The following is a 25863-nucleotide window of genomic DNA, read 5'->3' on the forward strand; positions in this document are numbered from 1 at the left end:
TGTGGAAGAAGGTGCTCTGGTCAGATGAAACCAAAATTGAACTTTTTGGCCACAATGCAAAACAATATGTTTGGCGTAAAAGCAACACACCTCATCACCCTGAACACACCATCCCCACTGTCAACCATGGTGGTGGCAGCATCATGGTTTGGGCCTGCTTTTCTTCAGCAGGGACAGGGAAGATGGTTAAAATTGACGGGAAGATGGATGCAGCCAAATACAGGAACATTCTGGAAGAAAACCTGTTGGTATCTGCACAAGACCTGAGACTGGGACGGAGATTTATCTTCCAACAGGACAATGATCCAAAACATAAAGCCAAATCTACAATGGAATGGTTCAAAAATAAACGTATCCAGGTGTTAGAATGGCCAAGTCAAAGTCCAGACCTGAATCCAATCGAGAAACTGTGGAAAGAGCTGAAGACTGCTGTTCACAAACACTCTCCATCCAACCTCACTGAGCTCGAGCTGTTTTGCAAGGAAGAATGGGCAAGAATGTCAGTCTCTCGATGTGCAAAACTGATAGAAACATACCCCAAGCGACTTGCAGCTGTTATTGGAGCAAAAGGTGGCACTACAAAGTATTAACGCAAGGGGGCCGAATAATATTGCACGCCCCACTTTTCAGTTTTTTATTTGTTAAAAAAGTTTAAATTATCCAATAAATTTTGTTCCACTTCACGATTGTGTCCCACTTGTTGTTGATTCTTGACAAAAAATTAAAATTTTATATCTTTCTGTTTGAAGCCTGAAATGTGGCGAAAGGTTGCAAGGTTCAAGGGGGCCGAATACTTTTGCAAGGCACTGTAGATTGTCGCCATTTTAGAAAATTGGAAGTAAAGGGTCACACGGGGTAATGTTGCTTAGAGTGCTGCTCTTAAAGTTTTTCAAACTTTTGTGAGAATAGGCTGATTTTGTGTGGACAAGATAGTTGTAGATATCAGGGTAGCAGATGTCAGGCAGAGAGGGCGAAGACAGCGGGTCGAAAAATATCGATTTAGGCATCAAATATGGATCTGGCGAATGGATCGACTGAAGCTTTTCCACATAACGCCTTTTATGCAACGCATCCAATGAGTTTACAGCGTCTGAAAGCACCGGGGCTTTCATGAATTGCAGTATAAATTGCACGACAAATTGAAACCTTTGAGAATACGGATAAACAATGACGGACAATATGGTGGCCGGATACAGCGACACGTCATTGTGTGACGTTGGTGAGTGGGGTCTATATGAATGGGATACCATACGCGTTGACAAGACTGCCGTTAGTACTACATCCAGTTTTCTTTGGGTGGGCAAAGCGAGTCCGTGGGTGGGCACTGCCCACCTCTGCCCCCCCCCCGATAACGCCCCTGTAAATATACCCTACGCCCTTGCTGTCATCCATACTTGGTAACAGTAAAGAAAATTAGGATTTGCTTTATTTTGTAAAATGATCCTAGTTTTGATATTATTTTGAAAATCCGGAAGTAGAGTTCCGCCGCTCGCCTGCGTTGACTCTAACCGAAGGAAGCGTCCAGCTCACCCGCATTCCTCCTCTGTCGACAGCCTGGCTGAAGCGGAGTGAGGCACAGGAAGAAAAGGAGGCCATTAAAGAAGTATGAGAAGACCTCAAATTATCTTTTTTGTCTTCCCAAAGGCACCAGTGCTGGACGGATTTTTATAAATCAGGAATAGTGGACTTTTCCAACGGACCTGGTTACCTTATATGGGCCGTGAATAAATAACAAGCACGTCAGGACTGTGGACTTTTGTACTCAAAGAGAAGAGTGACGTTCAACCACAGCGAAAATTGCCTTTTGGCTTCCGTTTCGTCTTTAATGTCGATTTAAAAGACGGGAAACGTCGGCGATACGACCTCCAACCTTTTCCACCGTGGATATCCTGTGTTTTTTTAATAACAAGATGGCTGATGACAGCAGCTAACACGTCTAACAAGGACAGCGAAGAGACGTCCCTTTTTAATACCTTCATATTTTTATATTCTAAGCGTGAAATAGTTAATAATATATCATAAAGAAAAGAATGTCTTTGTTGTACGCAATCAAGGGCCGCGTTTGTGACGATTGTGCGCTTTATAATGTGTACCTGTGCTACAAAATGGTGAGGTGAGTCGCTTCGCCTTTTTTCTCCCCCACGATTTTTGTCGAGATAAGTCGATTAAATATGTTGTTGGTCGACGGCGGGGGCGAGAGCAGGCGAATAAGCAGCACGTCGACGCAAGATTGAAATAGAATCATAATTGTAATTTTCTTATGGGTGGGGGGTTTATTCGATCGATGAGTGTCGAAGTGAGCAACATTCCTGCGGATCCTTAAGCTAAATAAAAGCTCTTTTGTTCAGCAGCTTCGATCGGAGCCTTTAAAAAGCGATAACTATGCAGTAAAACCGCATCCAAAGCGACGGCCCGGCTATGATTTTATGATTTTTTCCCCCCATCTAATACGATTAACAGGCCCTTTTGTTTTCGAGTGGAAAGTGCCACAGAGCCGCGGCCTTGTATGTGTGCTAGTGTGGATTATTATTCATCTCATGGAAATGGCGTTTTCACGTCAAAACGAAACGGAGGCGTTATTAATCCGAGCCGGTTGTGGATCCGTGTTGCGTTCACGGCCTCTGTGAGTTTAACCGAACAGAGACGAACCAATCGTGTTGATCCGTTTTAGCTTTTTTTTTTTTTTTTTTTTTTTTTTTTTTTTTTTGAGACATTGACTGGGAAAAGGTCCAGAGTCAGGTTTTTAATAAGAAAAAGAAGCGTTGTTAATCAGGGTTTGGGAGCAGGTTAATGAATCAACCCCCAGGCAGCTGTCAGTGCACGTGCAGGAGGTCCTGTGCCCATTTGCATATTGGGCTGCCCCTGGCTGAGTTATCTGTGCCTTGTTTGGATTCCAAGGTTTTACCTGCAGGCTCTTACTTCCTGTAGGCCACACACAAACAAGTCCTCTGTGTGTGTGTCACCGTTTACAGTAATCTTGTAACGTCACTGTGTGAGTGTGTGTTCTCTGGTCAGTTTTCCGGAAGTTCCTGCAGCAATAACTATCAAGTCAGGGTGTCACTGTCAGGTTTTTTTTCTGGTAGGGAGGGTCGACTTTCAGACTGATACCAGGAGGCGTTGTTGTATGCCTGCCCGTGCCCCTATCATGGCTTCCGACATGGCTGAGACGTGGAAGAATTGCTTCGAGGAGGAGCTCATCTGCCCCATCTGCCTTCACGTCTTCTCCGAGCCCATCCAGCTGCCCTGCAAGCACAACTTTTGCCGAGTGTGCATAAGCGAGGCCTGGGCCAAGGACTCCACGCTGGCCCGCTGCCCCGAGTGCAACCACGCGTACAGCCCCAAGCCCAGCCTGGAGAAGAACCACAAGTTGTCCAACATCGTGGAGAAGTACAACGCCCTCAGTGTGGAGAAGTCTCCTGTTCCACCGCCCCAGTGCATCTTGTGCCGGCGCGGCCCCCCATTGCCCGCTGTCAAGGTGTGCCTGCGTTGTAACGCGCCCTGCTGCCAGTCTCACGTGCAGACGCACCTGCAGCAGCCTTGCTCAGCACTCGGGCACCTCTTGGTGGAGGCCGAGGCGGTCAAGGCGTGGACGTGCCCGCAGCACGATGAATACCGGCTTTACCACTGCGAGGCAGAGCAGACCGCCGTGTGCCAGTACTGCTGCTTTGCCCGCTGCCACCCTAGCCACGGGCACGCCGTCGCCGATGTGGAGCTGCGACGCAATGACATCAGAGTAAGACACGCACATGCTGACTGCAGTGTTTTCTAAAGGTTTTGTGGTGAATGATCATGTTTCAATACCATTGACGGCAATAGACATCCAATCCATTTGAACTGGTTGGGAGAGTGGCATCGATTAGGTTGAACTGGAGGTCTATCACCATCAATGATATTCAAATGAATAAATTTAAATCACTGCACTCGACCAATCAGTGGATGGGAAAAAAAGGCATTCTAATAGGAGTGTAAATCACCAATAAATAATTATATAATTTGATATAGATTCTTTAGGACAAAGATCGCATATTTGCCGATATTACAAAGTCTGATTACGATTCGATTCTCGATTGCAATTTCGTTCTAGGGACTTAATGATGTGTGATGTACACATTAGTGCTGCAATAATTTTTCGATTACCTCGAGTAATTCGATTAGGAAAAAGATACAAATTTGCTGCTTTGAGTATTCGTTTAATTAAAGTGGCGATGTAATGGTTTGTTTTGTAAGTGTTTGCATTTAGTTTTACTGATTTGGGTGGATACACTGGCTTCTAGTGGTAACAATGAACATGATAACTCGTTTCACATGGCTGAATCAAGCTGCTCCCTGTTAGACCAACATAAGCAAAGTTTTTGTTTGAGCTAATTTTTTTTTTAATGCATTCGCCATTTAGTTTATAGGTATATTAAGCCATTTTTTGTGGGAATATGTGTTTGAACCATTTGTTCAGAGCATTAAAGAAAAAAATGCATTTTATAGCATTTAAGTTAGCAGACTTTTGCTATGTAAGTTATTGTTCTTTTGTTGTACTTCGATCCTCATTTATTTTTTTATAGCGTTTGAGGGTCATCTCAGGTATTTTAATTTTTTACGTTCCTTTTTCGATTACTCGATTATTTGATCTAACTAGTTAATCGACTACCAAAATTATCGTTAGTACATAGTACCTAGTACATATTTAGAACAGTTTCATTTCAACTGAAGCAGTAAGGTAGAGGTGCAACAATTAATCGATTAATCGACAACTAATCGATTAGCAAATTAACCGACAACTATTTTAATAACCGATTAATCGTTTAGGACCTTGTTCAACTTAAACTTGTCTAAAGTCTTGAAATTATAGCAGATTTCTTCATTATATTTCTGTTAAGTCGAAGTACGACATGAACAAAAATCTGCTCTTACTTTGGAAAACAATTCACATTTATGCCAATTTTCGGACATCTTGCGGTCTAAATTAGCTTCTTAATAAAGCTGCAACAACTAATCGATTAATAGATTAGTTGCTAACGAATTTGATAATGGATACAGTTGAAGGAAATAGTTATCTATTTTGTCTTCATTGCTATTTACAACATTCCGAAAAGAACATCATGGGAAATTGTGAAGGTAATTGAAAGACGTGACATTTATCCGATTAAACGTTTGTTTAATCGATTATGAAAATAATTGTTAGTTGCAGCCATTAAAGAAAGCAATTTTAACATTTTTGACAAGTTTGCTAGTGACATTTCAGACTTTCATATTATAATTTTGATTTTTTTTTTTTGACAAAACGGCATATCTAAAAGCTACGATATTATCCATGTTTTGCTTATCGATCAATTTGATTGGGTCATTGCGTAACCAATTGATGTATTGTTACACCCATCCAAACCCTAACAAACTCATTTCAACCAGCACCTTGAAATGGTCACATTTTAGTTGCTCAAAGGCGTAAATATGCATCCAGCACGCCTCTGCAGTCGTCCTTCTCATCTGTCGGAATGCCCCACAATGCAGCGACAGAGAGGGGAGCTGCGGGTGGAGGGGACAATGAGAGACCCTCACTATGGAGGAGGAGGAGGGGTGGTCTTATCTCCCCGGCACAGGTGCATCCTCGCTCAGGGATCGCCAGCCAGGGATTACGGTGATTCGTCATTCGATTGTGTGGATTTATTTTTTTTATTTTTATTTTTAAATGAGAAGACGGTTTCCTGCCGTTTTGAGTCCCCCTTTCACGCAACTACATTTTTCTAAGGGGTGTGTTAGTACCAAACGTGGGTGGATTAGTCAGAGGGGGAAACGTGACTCATGACACCGGCTTTAGGTGTCAATACCGTCATGACGCCTCATACTTCCTGTCGCTATGACTCAGCGGGAGGTGAGCACGGGTGTCGGAGAGGGGGGACGGTCAGGGGTGTGGTTGCCCATTTGAACTCTGGGGGGGAAAAAATCCTTTGCCATCTTTTCCCTACATTATTAATGGTCTGGATGCTGGCTAATTAGAATCTGCTGAATTATTTAAGACTGAATATTTACACTGCATTCATTTAGATAGTCATGGGGTCTGCTTAACATATATTTACATATTCAGTATGCAATTTATATTAAGCAGTGAGGGCTTGCAGAGAATTGAATGTTTCAGTGCCATTGACGGCAGTAGATTATTCGCTTGCAGCCTTCCCAGTTCAAATGGATTAGACCTCTACCGCCGTCAATGGCGTCCAGTAGATTAAAGGGAAAGACAACATAGAGTATGAATGACCTTTTCAGGAAAGACTGTTGCTCAAAGTATTTAAATATGCAAATGACGCATTTCCTAGACCTTTGATAATGGAGAAAGCAATGTTCAAACACAAAATATGACACCACTTACAAGCGCAGCAAATTTGTGACATAAATGGTGATGGTTTCCTTTAGAGGGCCATTATGTCTGCCAACTAGGTTGGCGTGATTAATTGACCACTAATACCGTTTTAAATAGTGGAATTGTTTTGATACTTTTATCCTACACAGCATACATTATTTTTCAAATTTATATACATTTTTATTGTTTTTCCATATTTGCTTTTTTAAATACAAATAGCTTTTCTTGCTAAAAAGGAATTTTATTTGTAGATATTAATTTGCATTTCTTTTTAAAAACTAACAAAACTACAGTAACTACAGGTAGTGCTCAGGTTATGACGTACTCGACTTACACGATTTTGACTTCAAGACGTCGGAGTCATGTCCACAATATTTTTACCAGTCATTTTTTTTAGTCTTATAAACAGTACCTTATTGTACCTCACAGTATCTTATATTTTTACTTTGTTAATGTAACGTGTTTGTCCTCACTAAAACGTGAAGTTGTTCAGCTTTACAGACTGCAAACAAGGCAGTTGTGCTTTTTGAAGCTTTTTACTTTTGACCATTTTTAAAGCTGTTAAATATGTACAATTAAGTTCAAAAAGACGCATTTTAACAATAAAACACTGTACACAAAACAACTGTTCATCTACTCTGATCAATATATAAATTTAGTAGATTAGCCTATTTTGCCTAGCAAAAGTTCGTTAGCCTAAATGCTTCAAATGCTAACGTATTTACAATTCTCATAGCAAATCGCTCACACATAACTCCACAAACTGTAGCTTTAAACCTAATTACAAATTCCAATCCAAACGTTTATTAGCTGAAACAACTTACAGCCTGATGTGGGCCAAACCAGAGCGCAGCTATCCTTTATCCACGTCAGACATCTGTCTGCTCCTCAAGTCATACAAGGTGACAGTCCAGCCAGACCCCGCGCTGCCACCAGAGGGCAGTGTATCCTCCATCATTAAACGAAATACAGTACCTCGACAAACGATCACTTCGACACACGATCTTTTCGACATCCAACGAAAAATTGGATTTGCCATTCGTTCCTACATCCGACAACATGCTCACAATACGACGACATGACAGCACTGCAGACGGACGGCGGATTTTCTTGTGAGAGAAATCAACACAGGTTTCAAAAAGGTTGATACAGGTGGTGAAACAAGGAAAAGGTGATGCCTACCATTGAAATGAAGATGCAAATGATAGAAAAATATGAGCGTGGGGTGCGCATCCGTGAACTGACTTTGACAATACAGCTGTAGAATGTCTACGATCTACATGGTCCTCCTCCGACCACCGTTCGCCAGTCATTATAAGTTAGTGACAATTATTATTGTGGTAACATCGCCAAGGAAATGCCCGACTTTGTCAGGTTTTTAATCACTTATTTCAAAACTTGTGCAACACAACACACCTACTGTCCGCCGAAGTTAACGCCAACAACAAAACATTAAGAGAAAGTAAAATCTCAACTGCACCTTTTCCACTCTGTCACATCAGCCATGCGGTGCGTTCAGGTGAAGCACTAAAACACGTCCGCCACATTAGAACACGTTTCGTTACGTTATTACAGGAATTATTATTTATATTCCGATTTTTATTAATATATATATTTTTTGGGTATACAGAGGGGAGAACAAGTATTTGATACACTGCCATTGGGTTTTCCCATTGACTGTATCAAATACTTGTTCTCCCCACTGTATGTAATTGCCATTTGTAATAGTACCAGTGTTATGGATTTAGTGTAGGTTTTCAGGCTGTGGAACAAATTAATGGAATTACAATGTATTCTTATGACAAATTCCTGCTCAACATAGGACTATTTCGACTTACAAACAAGGTCCTGGGACGAATTCACTTCGTATGTAGAGGCACTGAACTTTTGGACTTTTTGGATGGTTATTTTGAGCTTTAGAGGTACTTAAAGGGTTAATTCCTATTTATATTGAAACTCTGGTTGCGTCGCCAGCTTGGAAACTGAACCCGTTCGTAACCCGAGGACTACCTAGTATTCAGATTTTTGTAGTCCTTGAGCTTTCATTGAAGACTGCGGAAATTTCATTTTAACGGGAACATGGTATCGATGCAAATGCTTCTTTCATTGGCCATGCAAAATGATGTAGCTGGCCGGATCTGGCCCCCGGGCCTTGGGTTTCACATCTGTGAGTTACACCCATATACACTTGCTTTTGATTGATGAAATGGTATTGACATTGATAAAATGTCTGCCCTCATGTTAGGCAGCCACTTCCTGGAACTACTGACTGTTTGTTGTCCCACTGTTAAACATCTGAAATATTTAGTGTTTTGTGAATTGATTAAATAATATTCTTTCCACTGAGATTCACATGATAAAGGCGTTGTCTCTCCCTTTAATATGATTTCAAGTCCTCGCAACCCCCCCCCCCCCCCACCCCCCTTGTAATTCCATTCCATTAGCCCACGCAACCATTTCACCTCCCCGCATCTCGAGGCGTGGTGAGACCTTCCCCGTGGCCTCCTGCTCATGATGGAAAAGACACTATGGTGAAATGACAGCTAAAGAGGGGCCCTCCCAACCCCCCCTTGACCCCCACCACTCACCCTTCCCCTGCCCTATGTATCCATAGCTGCAACCTCGCTCCGCAAAGCTTCTTCTCCTTCAACCCCGCTGTTTTTTTTCTGCTCGCAGCCCGACTCAATCAATCAGCACAACCAGGTCACAGTCCTTCATGTAACATGGCAACCGTTCATGTGTGTGTGTGCAAAATCTAGGCCAGTGGTTTCCAGCCAGAGAAGCGATGATAAAATCAGCTGTTTGCTCAGAGCGAGCGGCCAATGTTTACCGGGGTGCTTTTTTAGCTACGGTGGACTCGCCACGCTCTGAAATGGATTGTTGTTAGCATGCTAGCTTGCTACAGGTAGCGAAAATATAAAGATGGTGTCAGTCAACACAGAGCCAGGTTTGTGTGCTGATGTGACCATTTAGCTGAAAGCGCATTGTGGCTGTAGGGGGGATTGTTTGCTCAAATCTAGATCAAGTGGAAATGGCCACAAGATTTTGTCCTTTTCTGTTGAACCGCTATGTGTTTGATTTCATTCCACATTTTAATGATGAGTTCTGTTTACAAATAGTGTGGGATGTTTGCAAGCCTGACCGATTAATTGGGGTGTCGAGCACATCACTGGCCGTGTTTACGTGCAGCCAATAACCCTTTCGAAATTGGGTAATCCGGGTATGCAATTGCAAGGCCATGAACATACAAAGGTTCTAAATCACCAATTTAAGGATGATACGATGTTGAGTCTTTGGACAATGATCCAATATTACAAGTCTTGCACGTTTCGATTCAAGGGCTTTGGATGAAATTAATATACAGTGTATCACAAAAGTGAGTACACCCCTTGCATTTCTGCAGATATTTAAGTATATCTTTTCATGGGACAACACTGACAAAATGACACTTTGACACAATGAAAAGTAGCCTGTGTGCAGCTTATATAATAGTTAATTTATTTTCCCCTCAAAATAACTCAAAATATAGCCATTAATATCTAGAGACCTGGCAACAAAAGTGAGTACACCCCTTAGGCTAGGTTCATACTACAGGTCTTAATGCACAAATCCAATTTTTTTGTCCTATCTATTTTTTTGGCGTGCCCGTTCAGACTGCCTTTGTCCATTGAGACCATTCAAGTATTACGCATGCGCACTAATTCGCAGACCGACACGCGCTGAGCAAGAAGACCCGCAGGAGCATCAAAACAAATGGCAAGACATGCTGGGCCTGGCTGTCATCCGTCATTCCAGGGATATCATATTTTGCTTTTCAAAAAGAGGACACAAATAACTGACATAAATAATCCCCGTTTAGGCTTATATTCAAAGTTTGTCGATCAATACCATGCACGCTCTGTCCGTGCATGTCACACACACATACGGGCAGTTTGCTCCGACTCTCGGCCGTGTAAGCCATGTTGAAATATTGCTCATATAGAGCAGAGAGAAAACCGATCATTCTCAGGCTTATCCTCAACCCATTTTAATTTTTTTATGACCTTTGTCAAGCCCGGCCCTTCCCCAGAAGCCGGGTTCAATGCAAGCTAGGTGCTAATAACGTACAGCTGCGCTGCTACCGTAGCGTCTTTCTCACTCTTTGATAACGTAATTGCCGCATGAATTCATATTTGGGAGACTTGACAGTACAGACCGCCCAGATCGGATTTGACTACCTACAAAAGTGACCCAGAACGGATTTGAAATGGTCCAGTTTTATGCGACTTGTCACGTTCAGACCGTCAAGTTAGTGCCTCACTCGAGTCGGAAAAACACAAAAAAATCAGATTCGTGCATTAAGACCTTTAGTACGAACCTGGCCTTAGAAACTACGTACATCCCTAAATGTTCAAATTGAGTACTGCTGGTCATTTTCCCTCCAAAATGTCATGTGACTCGTTACAGGAGTGCTGTCAGTATTGCTGCAGAGATTGAAGAGGTGGGGGGTCAGCCTGTTAGTGCTCAGATCATATGCTGCACTCTACTTCAAATTGGTGTGCATGGCTGTCACCCCAGGAGGAAGCCTCTTCTGAAGACGGTACACAAGAAAGCCCGCCCGTCTCATCAGACCATAGGACATGGTTCCAGTAATCCATGTGCTTTGTTGACATGTCTTCAGCAAACTGTGTGCGTTTTTTTTTTGTGTACAGTCTTCAGAAGAGGCTTCCTCCTGGGGTGACAGCGAAAAGTTACTAGTTTGCGGCAGTGTTTTCTTCAACGATGACTAAAATATTTTGCCAACAATTCATGACGACAATCTAAAAACATGTCTTGGGAGACTACTGACGAGACGAGAATGAGATGAAAATTTGCCACAGTTTCTGTCAAAAGTTCTCAATGTGACATTTTCTCATCGTATGGAGTTAGCACATATCGTTGCACACACGCTTACTCAATGGCGGGTGAGTAAGTGTGTGTCCACTCCTGACTCCTTTTGTGAAACACGTGTCAGGTGCTGCTTGGTAAGTTTTATCTTGGCTAGATATTACATGTTGCTTTAGCCTTTAAACGTCTGTACTGAGTGGTCATCACACACTAACTGTAACTTGTAGCGTTAGCATAGCATTAGCGTTTAGCATGGTGAGTGTTGTCTTAAATTCTTGGAAAACTTTTCACATACAGTTCATTGTGTCCAGTTGAGTTTCATTAATTGAAATAATGTACTGTTTTCCTGCTGAGTGTGGATTATCACAAAGATGGTGATGTACTTGTAGACTCTACAATTGTGTGCTCGTCTGTCAATGTTCGTTCGAAATTGTTGGAATCCTTTTATACAGATGAAAACATTTTGATTGTCGACTAAAACTAGATGAAGACGAACGCATTTTGAAAAGACTAAAAAAAAAAGACATTATAATAAGTACTGTATAGGTCCAAAACACTTAAGACTGAGACGAAAATTAAAAGGGCTACCAAAAAACAACACTGGTTTGCGGGCTTCAGCGGAATGCGGAAAGGATGCCAATTTGCCCTTTACGTACTCTGTATGCGATGATGTCGTGTGAATAGGCATATGTCAATTAGGGCTGCAGCTATCGACTATTTTAGTCATCGAGTATTCGACTGAAAATTCGAGTAATCGGATAAAACATTTTTTTTAGTTAAAAAGGGGCAATTATAAATATACACGAGGAAACAAGACATTTCCTCGAATATTGAACCGTTTTCAGTCAATCAATGTCTTTATTTTCTATGTACATTGTTGAAAACAGCCAACAATTTCATCTCTGAAGTGACTAGAAAACTTTTTTACTGTTTTCACTCAAAAACTTCTCGATCTTATAAAAAAAGAAATCTTATTTCTGACCTAAAAATGTCATTACGCTTGATAACACACTAGGGCTGCAGCTATTGATTATTTTAGTAGTCGATTAATCAATGAACGAGTTTGAATAATCGAGTAATCGGATAAATATGAAAAAATTAAAATACCTGAGCTGGGCCTCAAACTTCGTTTAAAAAAAAAAAAAACTACATATGTACAACAAAAGAACAATCGGCTAACTTGCATAGCAAAATAAAATAAAATACTAACCTTTTTTATATACAAAGCTCTTAACAAATGGTTCCAACTCATATTCCCACAAAAAGTAGCTAATTATTCCTTAAAACTAAATTACGAATGCATTAAAAAACATTAACTCTAACAAAAACCTAGCTTATGTTGATCTTAACAGGGAGCAGTTGGACTTGGCCATGTAAAATTAGGCCGACTAGAGGCCAGTGTATCCACCCAAATCAATAAAACTAAATGCAAACACCATCAAAAACAAACCATTACAACGCCACCTTAATTAGACGAATACTCGAGGCAGCAAAATTTAATTCGAATCTTTTTTTATCGAATATTTGAGCTAATCGATTAATCGTTGCAGCACTAATGTCAGTTGATTTAAGACACTTTACGACTAGTGCTTGTAAGCTGATAATTCTGAATGTCTAGGAAAAAAAGGATATTTGCCTTAACTGGAATACTGCCAGTCCTGACAAATCTACCTATGGGTCAGTTGCTAATAGATGTATTAACATGCACAATAGAAATGGACAGAACGTTCACGTCATGCTTGGTCATATTTGCGCCTGCGATGCAAGTGTCTGTGATTAACACAATCGCTATGAAGCAGTTGTCGATGATGGCCGCCACCCTACACAGCGAGCAGTAATGAAAAGCATTCCATCATCCTCGCTTCGCATTATGACTTTCATTGTTAAAACACGGCCATGTTTTCAGCTGGCCGCTAATGCGGAGGAGAGCTTTTCCTGCCTGCTTATGTTGCTTCATTTATCAACTCAAACCCCCAACACACACTCCTTATGCAAACACAAAATAGCTGCTGGTTGCCATGACAGCACGGCCCTCCCCGCCTGCGGGGGATTGTGTTTGTCGGATGGGGACCAACTAAGCTTGCATGGAGGAAGGGGCAATGTTGCAGCGGTTAAAGACCTTCTTTCTTCTGTCGTCTTCTCTCATCTCGCAGCAAAGCCTACTGAGACAGGAGGAGCGCGTGGAGGAGCGCGTGCAGGAAATTGAGGAGCAGCTATGCAAGCTGGACTCGGATAAGTGCGTGGTGGAGGTATGCGAGTATAAAATGCTTCATACTGAACACATTTGAGTCGGTTACAGCCTTGTTCCCAAATGGGTTCAATTCATTCATTCCCTTAAAATCTGTTCGTTCAAAATATAGAACAAAATCGGGAAGGAAACACTTTATATTCAAGTGTTCACTAACCTTAGCAGTGAACTAGAGCTCAGGCACATGTCATTTCATTTATTCGGAGCTGTTGTCTGTAAGGTCACACCCTTCACTGCCAACTGTTATGACAGCTTTTCGCATACCTTTTATTTAGCCAAAGTGCATATTTTAAAGTAGCTTTCGCCCTTTTTTAATTTTTTTTCTTTTATACTGTATTTTTGCGTCTATATAAATGCTATGTTTAATCAAGAACTAAGATGTTCATTTTTTGTCACTTTACCCTACTGGCACAAGTAAATGTATATTAATCCTAGTCAAGTTTATTTACAAGATCTATATTACTAAGGGCATTATAGACATACAATAGAATTCAAATAACAGCAAATGAGTAATCATAATTAAAAATGTACATCAACAATTAAAAGTAATGATGAAATTCCCTAATTTAAACCCCATAACTGGCAAGAAAATTGATTTGTGACTGCAAATGCGAAAAAAATTGAGAATAATTCACAATGTGGAATGCATTGAGGAAATAAAAACACAACTTTTCAAACCCTCAAAATTTCTGCCTGCCCCCAGAATGTATTATTTTTAGTTAAAAATATTCACCCATGAATAAGGGAGTCTCTGTGTCCCAAACCATGGATATGCTTGAGGCCACCATAAATAAATGTTAATTTTCTGACCAATTAAGTGAAACTAGTTGACATGAATTTGTCTGTTTTGTAACAATAAAACAAAAATGTGTCATTGTTAATGCTTTCTGACTGAACTGCGATTTGGCCTCCATATTGCGTCAACATTCACACGTTGAATCCCTCCTCCTCTGTCGCAAGGACCGTGTGCTGGAGCTGAAAGAGGACGTGCGCCTGCAGTATCAGCACATGCACCAGCTCTTGGAGGAGGACCTGGGCCGCACGCTGGAGGCGCTGGAGCGGGCCCAGGCGCGTTTCTGCCAGGAGAACGCCGCCCAAGTCCTGGCGCTGGGCGAGCACCGGCACGAGGCGGGCAAGCTGCTGAGTTCCATCAACAGGGCGTTTGGCAAGACCGAGGAGCTCGGATTCATGAAGAACACCAAGCATGTCAAGATCCTTATCGATAGGTACGTGGCGGTCCTAAACCCTTCTACTGCTAGTCTTTTTTTTTTTTTTTTTTTTTTGTCCTCGGGGTCTCATCCTGGAATGTCTCTTAGGTCTCAGGCTTGTATGGGCAACACTCTGCCCCCCTACAAGGTCGGCAGTCTAAACGCCAAGCTTTTCCTCTCAGAGATTTCCAAGCGGGAGAAGAGTTTGAAGAGAATGCTGGAAGGTACAAACTCATCGGTTTGATCGGTAGACACAGAGCGATATTTAGGCTAACTACAAATTGACAGATAATGAGCAGTCCCTCAAAACGAGTCCAACATTTATTGTTTTCATCTTGTTTATTACACCCCAGTTAGGAAAAATTGTAAAACTAAAGACACATAGGAAAATTATACTGTGCATTAAACTACAAAATTCTAGAGGAGATTCGACATGTGACGATTCGATTACGATTCATAAAGGTTAAAAAACGATGATTTTCCCACATAACTTTATGACAGCCGCTCGTAGCGAAATGAAATTCAAGACACGTCTGCCGGCCGGACACCTTTAACGGATGCACGCACACCGTCTGTAACTGAGTGATAGATTTACTCCTTTTCAAAAGACTGCGACCGCACAGTTATTTTTTAGAGCGAGAGGGGAAGAGAGATAGATAGTTGCTCAAAGTCTTTCAGATGTCCAGCTGTAATTTCAAGTCATTTCAATTGAAAAATGTCCTGAGTGTGTTGCTAAGACCCGTGTGCGTCTATAAGAGGTGAGTACACGAACCCTCTTGTACTGTTTAGCCTTCATTGTTGTTGTTTTTGAGGTGTTAATAGTTAGCGCCGAGTGCTAAGCTAATTCGCTAACATGTATTTCATGTGCAGAACGTTTAAAACCATGATTAAGTACAGCGGTAACACTACAAACATGCAAAATAGTACAGAAATCTGCGAAAACAAGGTATATTGGTGAAAAGAAGTCCTATTTCTAAATTCACTTTGTTTCCAGAAAATGTGCAGTTCAGTCCACCTGTGTGAATTTGATTGTTTTGTTGAGAGAAACAAGTACTTCCTTTAAAATGGCTAATGTTTTTGCACTTTCTTGTAAAAATAAATAAATAAAAAAGCAGCTTAAGGGCAGCTTTTTGTTGTATGGGCATGTTTCCATCCTTCCTGTTGAATCATTAGGATATTTTAAATATATAATGGACAAAAAATTGTTTGTCTACTTTATTAATTAGTAATGTATGATGCATCGATAATCGTGATAACCATGATCATCGTCAATACCGTGATCATCGTTCATGTGCCTAAGATGGCACACCCCTAGTATATTGTAGGGGTGTGCCATCTTAGGCACCCCACGATTCGATTCGATTACGATTCAGGGGGCTACGATTCGATTATTGAACGATGATCACGGCATTGGCGATTATCAACGATCATCGATGCATCGTACATTTGTAAATAATAAAGAAGCCAAACAAATTTATGTGCATTATTTATTTAAAATATCCTAATGATTCAACAGGAACGATGGAAACATGCCCATACAACAAAAAGCTGCCTTTTAAACTGTTTTTTTTTTTTTTTTTTTTTTTTTTTTTTTTTTTTTTTTTACACAAAGTGCAAAATCATTAACCATTTTAAAGACACTACTTATTTCTCAACATGCCTATACAAAACAAGATGCTCTTTTTCACAAGAAGGTGCAAAAACATTAGCTGTTTCTAACAGCAGTACTTATTTCTCTCAACCATACAATAAAATTTTCCACTGGTGGAATGAATTCCACATTTATTTTTTCAAAACAAAATGTCCTTAGAAATAAGACGTCTTTTAACCAATATACTTTGTTTTCACAGATTTCTGTACTATTTCGCATGTTTGTAGTGTTACCGCTGTACTTAATTCTGGTTTTGCACATTCTGCATCTGGAATAACTTTTGTACACCACCAAACAACGAACAACTTGACATGGAAATACAAGTCGCTAATTAGCATAGCGCTCGGCGCTAACTAGTGACATCTCAAAAACAACAACAATAAAGGCTAAACAGTACAAGACGGTTCTTGCACTCACCTCTGATAGACGGCCACAGGACTTAGCAAAACACTAGGGACTTTTTCCAATTAACACGACTTGAACCTACGGCTGGACAACTGAAAGACAAGGCGCAACTAACTTTCTCCCCCTTTTTTTGTTTTTTTTTCAAAGAAATATTATAGGCATGAGCCGTTACGAGATTCTGACGGTATGATAACCTTAAGCAAAAATATCACGGTATTGCAATTACAGCTCTAAAATGTGTTACTTTGAGTTATCTGGGTATTAAAAAAATACAAATAAACTTTTCCATTGAACAGGATTTTTATTTTTTAAAACATTAACAAATTGGAACATAAGTATAAAGTTAAAATAAAAAGAAAAATAAAAAATATTCAAAATAAAATAAATGCAGTCCTTTAGGTGAGGGTAAACCCACAGTTTAACATTAATATCATCAGAACAGAAAGAATTGAATTATTTTCCATAAAAAGCACGTGTGTATGACTCGTATCATGTTTACATTATACACACTCTTTCTCAACACAGTTGCCAGAGAGAAGAAACACACGTTTTATCACCGCTAGAGACACTAAACACACAGTAGTTAACTAATTAACGGTTACTAATGATAGTGTTTACTCACCTTTACTTTTATATAGATGCGAAATCATTTTTGAAGATATTGTTTCCTCAGCAGCCACCCTCCGCAAACATGTTTTACATGTTGGTTGGCCCGCCTCCTCTAAGCCGCGGCTGTCTTTAACTTTTATGTAGCCGAAGTATTCCTATACCAGCGGTTTCGTTTTCTTCTATGGGGGGAAAAAGTTGAGGAGTTTCACCTCCTCCAGCCATCGTGTAGCTCAGCTGACTCACTGACACTTAGCAACAACCAGTGGGGGCAGCTGCAAGCGAGGGATTTCTCCCTGCATTTATGGTACCTAAAAAATAGCTAATTCCTTAGGGACGGTATGACGGAAATTTGTTGCGGTTTTCATACCACGGTATACCATGGCGGTAAAAAAAATGAATGGTGCATATTCAAATGGACAATAATGGTAGTCCTCGGGTTACCCACGAGTTCTGTTCCTACGTTGGCAACATAACCCGAATTTCCATGAAAGGCAGAATTAACCCTTTAAGTACCCCTAACGCTCAAAATAACCATCCAAAAACATGTATTATACGTTATTCTACTGTTCTCGCCATAACGTTGGAGCTAAGTCCTAGCTAGACAGCGAACTAAACTGTAGTCTTTCCCCCTCTCACACTTGGCTACGCAACTTCTTAGTGGGAGCAAATGCTCTCTTTCTCGTGGGTGCGTGTGCGTAAGTACGTTATTGTGCATGTGTACATGCGCTCCTTGCGTGCGGAAGTGCTTCCTGTGTCAAAATAAAAGCTTGCATCACTAAACAAAAATTAAACATTATAATCAAATACACGTTTCGCCAAAGGGCAGAATGTTCATATTACCGGTATTAAAGTAAAAAATAATGTACTGTTTCCGTGACTAAAAAAAAACCGACTGGAGACAAAATGGGCGTCGTAAATTCAAAAGCACGCAAGTAAGGTACGTCATAACCCGTGGCCTACCTGTGTTTAAAATTTTTATTTTTTTTTTATATAAAATTGTTTTTGTGAGATTACCCAACCCTAGTTAAAAGTGTTCTTGTCTCCCTTCAGCGCCGCTCACGCCTCCCGCCATCTTCCTGCAGTCAGTCCCAGCCTTCCCGTGCGGCCAGAGCTCGGGAGCGGAGAAGCGCAAACATTCCGCCGCTTTTCCGGAAGGAAACTCCGGAAAGAGTGGCGCGGTGAGTTTCAAAGACGCCCCCACATCTTCCTCTTCCTCCTCGAGCAAGCAGCCCTACCTGGGCTCCTCCTCATCCTCCGGGGAGGGTCAATCCACCAATCAGCCGTGCGGCCCGCCTCACATCGCCGACGGCGCCAACCACCACTTCGGGTCCTCGCACTTCCCCCCAGGCGGAGGCGGCGCTACCGGGGGCTCCTCGCACTCCTCCCAGCAGGCCGTGCTGCCGCCGTACGGCGGGCGCAAGATCCTGGTGTGCACCATGGATAACTGCTACTGCTCCGGGGTGCCCTCCGTGTCGGGCCACCGCGGCCACCCGCCGTACCCGCGCTCGGGCTCCTTCCCGTGGGTGAGCGCGCAGGACTACCCCCCGCCGCCCGGCCTGGCCTCCGGGGGGCCGTCCATGCAGGGCTTAGCGATGCGCGACTGGATCGACGCCTCGCAGTCGCACAGACACACCGACTTCTACGGGCTGTACGGGCAGACCTCTGCAAAGCACTACGTCACCAGTTAACGCACACACACAGCCAAACAAAATCCCCTGCTATTCGCAAACTTGGCAGTGAAAGATAATAATCCAATGCCACTGACGGCTATAAACGTCCAGTCCATTTTGACTGTGAGAGATGGCAGCAAACAGCCGGTCAAAATGAATTGAACATCTATCACTGTCAATGAATTTGAAATACATCACTTAACCCCTCAAATAAGATTACAAATTTGATTCGGGGGGGCGACATAGTTTCCGTGATAAAATCCAAGAAACGTGTGTTTTTCTGTTAAGAAGACAGACAACAACTAGTGACCATTTGAAAGACGGTTGCATTCAATATTCAAGTATGAAAATTGAAAATAATGTTTAGCCCTTTATAGGGCAAGTGACTATCTTTGGGAATTAAAAAAAAAAACACGATAAGGCGTCTACATACATACGTGGCGCAGTGATCGAGTAGTCGTACCCAACCCAGAGGTTGAGGGTTGAATTCCTCGCCCTGGTGACCTTATCGAAGTATCCTTGAGCAAGATACCGCGTCATCAGTAGGTAAATGAGGATGTAGTGTCAAAGCGCTTTGAGTGCCTTGAAGGTGCAAAAGCGCTATAAAGTCAATTTTCATATGTAGACATCACATTTTGGGGTCCTGTAGCCCAAATATTCATGTCCACGTATGTAGACGGAAGGCATAATTTTTGTAATAATTAGCCAGCCACTTCCTGGAAATCTTGGCTTTAATCCCATTTTTCTTACTGTAAAATATCACAAAAACTGTCCCTTCAGTTTTAATATTCTACTCTGACTTAAAGCAACACTAGGTAACTTTTCAACCTTTATAGAATTTTTTTTTTTAACATTTGTGATATGTCGACTGACAACTAGTTGAATTATCTTTTATGTCATGAGAGGATCTGTATCACTTTCACTGGCACTAATCAACTTTGCCACACAAGAAAAACTACAAATGTGCTGACTGCTTTACAGCAGTGGTCACCAACCTTTTTTGCACCACGACCAGTGTAATGTGGGCTTTTTTTTCACGGGCCGGCAATGTGTGGCCATAGACTTCATAATGATATTGACGGGGCGCTGGGCCGATTAAGAGAGGGCCTGCGTTGTTGGCGTGGCCGTCAAAGCTGATGAGTGGAATCACAAAGTTTTTTTTTCGTTGAAAATGCTTGTGAATAAATGCTTAAATCCCTGAATTCTTTATAGAAATAGATGTAAAACAATCTGGATTCTTGGCTAAAAGCAAAAAAAAAAAGTGCATTAAGCATTTATTTTACGCAAATATGTCAGTACAATGCTAGTCTGTGGCGGCTGCCATCTGTAAACAGGTTTTCCAGTGAAAATTCTTGTGAATAAATGCCTAAATCCCTGAATTCTTTATAGATATGGACGTAAAACAGTCGATTCTTGGTTAAAAGCACAAAAAAAAAATGCAATTTGCATTTATTTTACGTAAATATGTCGAAGTATGATGCTAGTCTGTCAGTCAATGAGGCGGCCGCCATATGTAAACAGACCTTTTCCGGTGGAAATTCTTTTGAATAAATGCTTAATTGCCTGAATTATTTATAGATATGGATGTAAAACAGTCTCGATTCTTTGTTAAAAGCAACAACAACAAAAAAACGTTTAACGATGCTACTGTTGGTCAATGTGGCGGCCGCCATATGTACACAGAGCTTTTCCGGTGAAAATTCTTGTGAATAAATGCTTAAATCCCCGAACTTTCTATAGATATGAACGTAAAACCGTCTCGATTATTTGTTAAAAGAGCAAAAAAACAGGCAGCATTTATTTTACGTCAATATGTCGAAGAATGATGCTAGTCTGTTAGCCGTTGTGGCAGCCCCCTTATCACAACAGAGCTTTTCCGGTGAAAATTCTTGTGAATAAATGGTTAAATCCCCAAATTTTTTTATAGATCTGAACGTAAAACAGTCTCAATTCTTTGTTAAAAGAGCAAACGGGCAGTTCGCCATATTTATGTAAAATAAATGCTAAGAATGACGCCAATGCCATAGCGGTTAATTTCTCACGTTGATTTTTTTCACAACTTGTGGCATTTTTGTGGCAAAATCCATTTTGCCACATGGCAAAAAAAAAACCACATGGCAAAATCTATTTTGCCAAATACCAAAAAAAGTCACCTGTCAAAATTCATTTTGCCACGAAAATGCGACATGACAAAATTCCTTTTGCCACAAAAAAGCCACATGGCAAAAAAAAATGCCACATGGCAAAAAAAAAAAAAAACACCATATGAAAAAAAAAATCCCACGTGGCAAAATCCATTTTGCCACATACCAAAAATATGTCACTTGTCAAAATTCATTTTGCCACATACCAAAAAAAATGTTACTTGTCAAAATTCATTTTGCCACGAAAATGCGACATTTGCCACATAAATGCCACGTGGCAAAATCAATTTTGCCACATGGCAAAAAAAAACGCCATATGGCAAAAAAAAAAAATGCCACATGGCAAAATCCATTTTGCATTGATTTTTTTCCACAACGTTTCAAAATGCATGCATGGTACGAAAAATATAATTACCTTGAATCCTTGAACAAATCCCTCCTGAGACAATCCTTCCTGTTTGTATGCAGTACAGCTTTTGTACTTTTATTCTAAATCCGGCGTTAAATCGCTGCATTTGTTGCTGCAACCCACTGCGAATAACTGAAGTGGACTGTAGGACAGCCCTCTTCTTGAAGGCATTGCGCAGTGGCTGACTGAAATGAATCGTCAATACAATTATGAAGTCTATGGTGTGGCAGAAAATGACAGTAAATATAACACCGCAAGGCTAAAAATGAATATTAAGTGCAGGGAAAATTTCACTTACCATACACTGAATAACCTTTTTATAACAGCGGCTGCTCCTAAAACTTGTCGGCAAATATCTGTGGTCGCAAACATAATGAGTTCTTCTCCAATCGTGAAAGGTTTCTTCGCTTTAGCAATACAGTTCGCCATGAGATGATTCTCTCAGTGCATTTGCTTTTGTTGCCTCGTTTGCTAGCTTTTAGCCACATATTATACAGAATGGATTTGGTTTCTAGGCTCCTCTTCTGGCTCAGCAGGTGGCCTTTTTCCCCGTAAAAAAAGCTGTCCAAAGATGTCGCCGCCCGCAGTCAACAGCAGCTAAAGTTACTGTTTACATTAACTGGTGCTAAGCTGCGGCCAACCACTAGATGGCAACCTATACAAATATTTACTCGGATCAGTCTATAGAGTAGACAGGGATATTAACGTGTCTACAGCCACAGGCCAGATTGAAGTCAATTTTTTTGTTACTCTGTGGCCCGGTATCAAATGCGCAGTGCCCGGTGGTTGGGGACCACTGCTTCAAAGCATATGTCACTTCCCCCTTTCCCCGTTCATTATAAAGCCTAAGTCTGTGCTAACGCTTTTGCGCAAACTCTGCAAAGATGGCAGAGCAACAGAGACAAAGTTTCAGCAGAACCGAGAACCAAAAGTGGTAATTGCCATGTGGCAAAATGGATTTTGCCATGTGGCATTTTTTTGGGGGGCATGCGGCAAGATGGATTTTGACATGTGGCATTTTTGTTGCCATGGGGAAAATGGACTTTGGTTTGTTGCATATTTTTGAGGGGGTATACGGCAGTTTTGAAGGCCATGCCCGTCCAAATTTTCCATTTTAAATGGCAGAAAAACGTGTGGCTGATTTTTGACCATACACTTAGCATTACAGCGCATTGACATTAAACTGGCACCCAAGTCAGGCTATGCCATTGACGGCTATGCAAGTCCATATTTTCCAAAATTCATTTTGCCACATACAAAAAAAAAATGTCACTTGTCAAAATTCATTTTGCCACAAAAATGGCATGTGGCAAAATCAATTTTGCCACATGGCAAAAAAAAAAAAAAAATGCCCCATGGCAAAGAAAAAATGACACATGACGGGAAAAAAAAAATGCCGTATGGCAAAATCCGTTTTGCCACATGGCAAAATCCGCTTTGCCACATACCAAAAAAAGTCACCTGTCAAAATTCATTTTGCCACGAAAATGTGACATGACAAAATTCATTTTGCCACAAAAAAGCCACGTGGCAAAATCAATTTTGCCACATGGCAAAAAAAAAAAAACACCATATGGCAAAAAAAATGCCACATTGCAAAATCCATTTTGCCACATGGCAAAATCCACGTGGCAAAATCCATTTTGCCACATGGCAAAATCCACGTGGCAAAATCCATTTTGCCACATACCAAAAAAAATGTCACATGTCAAAATTCATTTTGCCACAAAAATGCGACATTTGCCACAAAAAGGCCACGTGGCAGAATCAATGTTGCCACATGGCAAAAAAATGCCCCATGGCAAAAAAAAAAATGCCACATGGCAATAAAAACGCCATATGGCAAAAAAAAATGCCACATGGCAAAATCAGTTTTGCCACATACCAAAAAAATGTCACTTGTCAAAATTCATTTTGCCACAAAAATGCAACATTTGCCACAAAAATGCAACATTTGCCACAAAAATGCCATGTGGCAAAATCAATTTTGCCACATGGCAAAAAAAACGCCATATGGCAACAAAAAAAAATGCCACATGGCAAAATCCATTTTGCCACATGGCAAATACCACTTTTGGTTCTCGCCTTCTCTCCAAAGTTGTCTAAGGAGATGAAAGGGCAGCTACCAGGATGTACAAAATAAACATTAGCCCAGCTCTTGCTGGCGCGACGCCCCCAACCGAACCACGGGGGTTAGCCTCAACTTATTACTTTTCATCCTTAACACAGTCGCTGGAAACAGAAATGTTGTTTAATTTGTCTGCAAGCGACCATGATTTTACGACACTACGCGGGTGTGCTCTGATCCTCATGGGAAACGCAGTCTTCCTTAAGGCAAAACAGTACCGCTTTTGTCCACCGGCATCGCTAAAATCGACCAACTGAAAAGTTACCAATTGTTTCTTTAAGTCACACCTGAGTATAAGTCGCAGCCAAAATATGAAAATACGATAGTTGTTCGAAACGCTCTCTTGTCGGCAAACTTACTTGATTCTAATGTACTACTTTCCCATAAATTAATAAAAAAGACCCAAATACAAACTTGACTGAGAAGCACGAATACGCAGGGGATGACTCCAGACTGCTTTAAAGCCGTTATAGCCTACACACACATTCAAACCACACCTCTAAAATACAATGTATACACATTCGGGGGCAGGGTCGATCTCTTTATTTTGACTTTTCTTTTCAGTGTCGTAAAATGTACGTTTGACAAAAAGGAAAAAAGACTTTTAAAAAAAAAAAAATCGGAGTGGCCATTTTGAAAGACTCAAAAGGCGGGAAGAGAAGGAGAAGGGATGATGTATTTTTTATTTATAGAGCGAGAGATGGAATTGAACTTTTAAGAAGCGGGGAAATTCCCACAAGTGTACCCGGTTGGCGTCTACCGATGTCAGTTGCCTTACGTTGTCACGGATTTTTTCCCCTCCCTGTGTCTTGGCACTTGTTACTGCTTCCTACGCTCTTCCACCGGACTCCCATAATGCACTTGGACGCTTTTTGTTTTTTTGTTTACCAACTTCACGGGAAAGTTCCATTTTGAACGAGAGACTTGGTGCGCGCCGGGACAGGCCGAACCAATCAAGCGGCGCTGAATAACCCACTTCCTTTCAGGGCGACGATGTCACTTCCTCCCAATAAGCACACTCACTCACACATAGGCGTGCGCGCTTGCTCTTTGCTTCCTGTTTGCAGTGTGCAAAGGAAGTTTATTTTTATTTTTTTTAAGCACTCAGAAGAAGAGACAATGTATGCAGTTAAAAAAGTGTGTATGATGATTGACATCCATTTTTTCTAAAAGAACGAAAACAGACTGGTCATCCTTCTTTGAATAGAAGCATTTAACGACGCTCGACTTAAAAGCGAAAGGACAAAAATAACAACTTGAAAGTATCTTTTTGTAAATATTTTGAGAAATGGAAAAGTGACATGATGTGGTTTGGAGGAAAATTCCAAATAAAGAAATTAAAAGCTTTACTGTCTGGTTGATTAACCAAGAAATTCTCGGACGGGCACTCATTCAGACATTTTATCATGTAGAACAAACGCAGATAAAAAGCTTGAAATAATTACCCGTATTGGCCTTAATATAAGACAGTGTTTTTTGCATTGAAATAAGACTGAAAAAGTGGGGGTCGTCTTATATTCGCGGTCTAGACATTTATACCCACTCACGACGCTAGATGGCGCCAGATATCATTGAAGCGATGTTCTGTCATGACAAATCTCAGCTACTCTCAAGTTTAACCCGTTTGCATTATTTTATTGCAATGTTTTTTATTATTCAGATTTGTTTCAAGACTCCAGTTAAAAGTTAGACTTCACTTTGATGGTTAATGCAGTTATTGCAATTTTGTTGTTTTATCACAATAAATTGGTTTATTTACATTTAAAAAACCAGAAGCCATTCATTTACAAATGTGACAGCACTTTACATATTTACAGTTGTGGTCAAAAGTTTACATACACTTGTGAAGAACATAATGTCATGGCTCTCTTGAGTTTCCAGTTATTTCTCCAACTCTGATTTTTCTCTGATAGCGTGATTGGAACAGATACTTCTTTGTCACAAAAAACATGAAGTTTGGTTCTTTTATGACTTTATTATGGGTGAACAGAAAAAAGTGATCAAATCTTCTGGGTCAAAAATATACATACAGAGCGCTAATATTTGGTAACATGTCCCTTGGCCATTTTCACTTCAATTAGGCGCTTTTGGTAGCCATCCACGAGCTTCTGGCAAGCTTCTGGTTGAATCTTTGACCACTCCTCTTGACAGAATTGGTGCAGTTCAGTTAAATTTG

The 25863-nt window shown here is 40.9% G+C and overlaps 1 protein-coding gene across 1 annotated transcript; it reads left to right on the top strand.

The window, feature by feature from the left end:
* The first annotated feature begins 1516 nt into the window (after positions 1-1516).
* trim8b (tripartite motif containing 8b) lies at positions 1517-25030 on the top strand. Its single transcript, XM_057826057.1, has 5 exons — positions 1517-3733; positions 13369-13464; positions 14424-14689; positions 14780-14895; positions 18387-25030. The coding sequence occupies exons 1-5, from the start codon at positions 3125-3127 to the stop codon at positions 19022-19024; spliced, it is 1725 nt and encodes a 574-aa protein (XP_057682040.1). The 5' UTR covers positions 1517-3124; the 3' UTR covers positions 19025-25030.
* The last annotated feature ends 833 nt before the right edge of the window (positions 25031-25863 follow it).

This window comes from Corythoichthys intestinalis, chromosome 21 (genome assembly GCF_030265065.1).
Source record: "Corythoichthys intestinalis isolate RoL2023-P3 chromosome 21, ASM3026506v1, whole genome shotgun sequence".
Lineage (NCBI taxonomy): Eukaryota > Metazoa > Chordata > Actinopteri > Syngnathiformes > Syngnathidae > Corythoichthys > Corythoichthys intestinalis.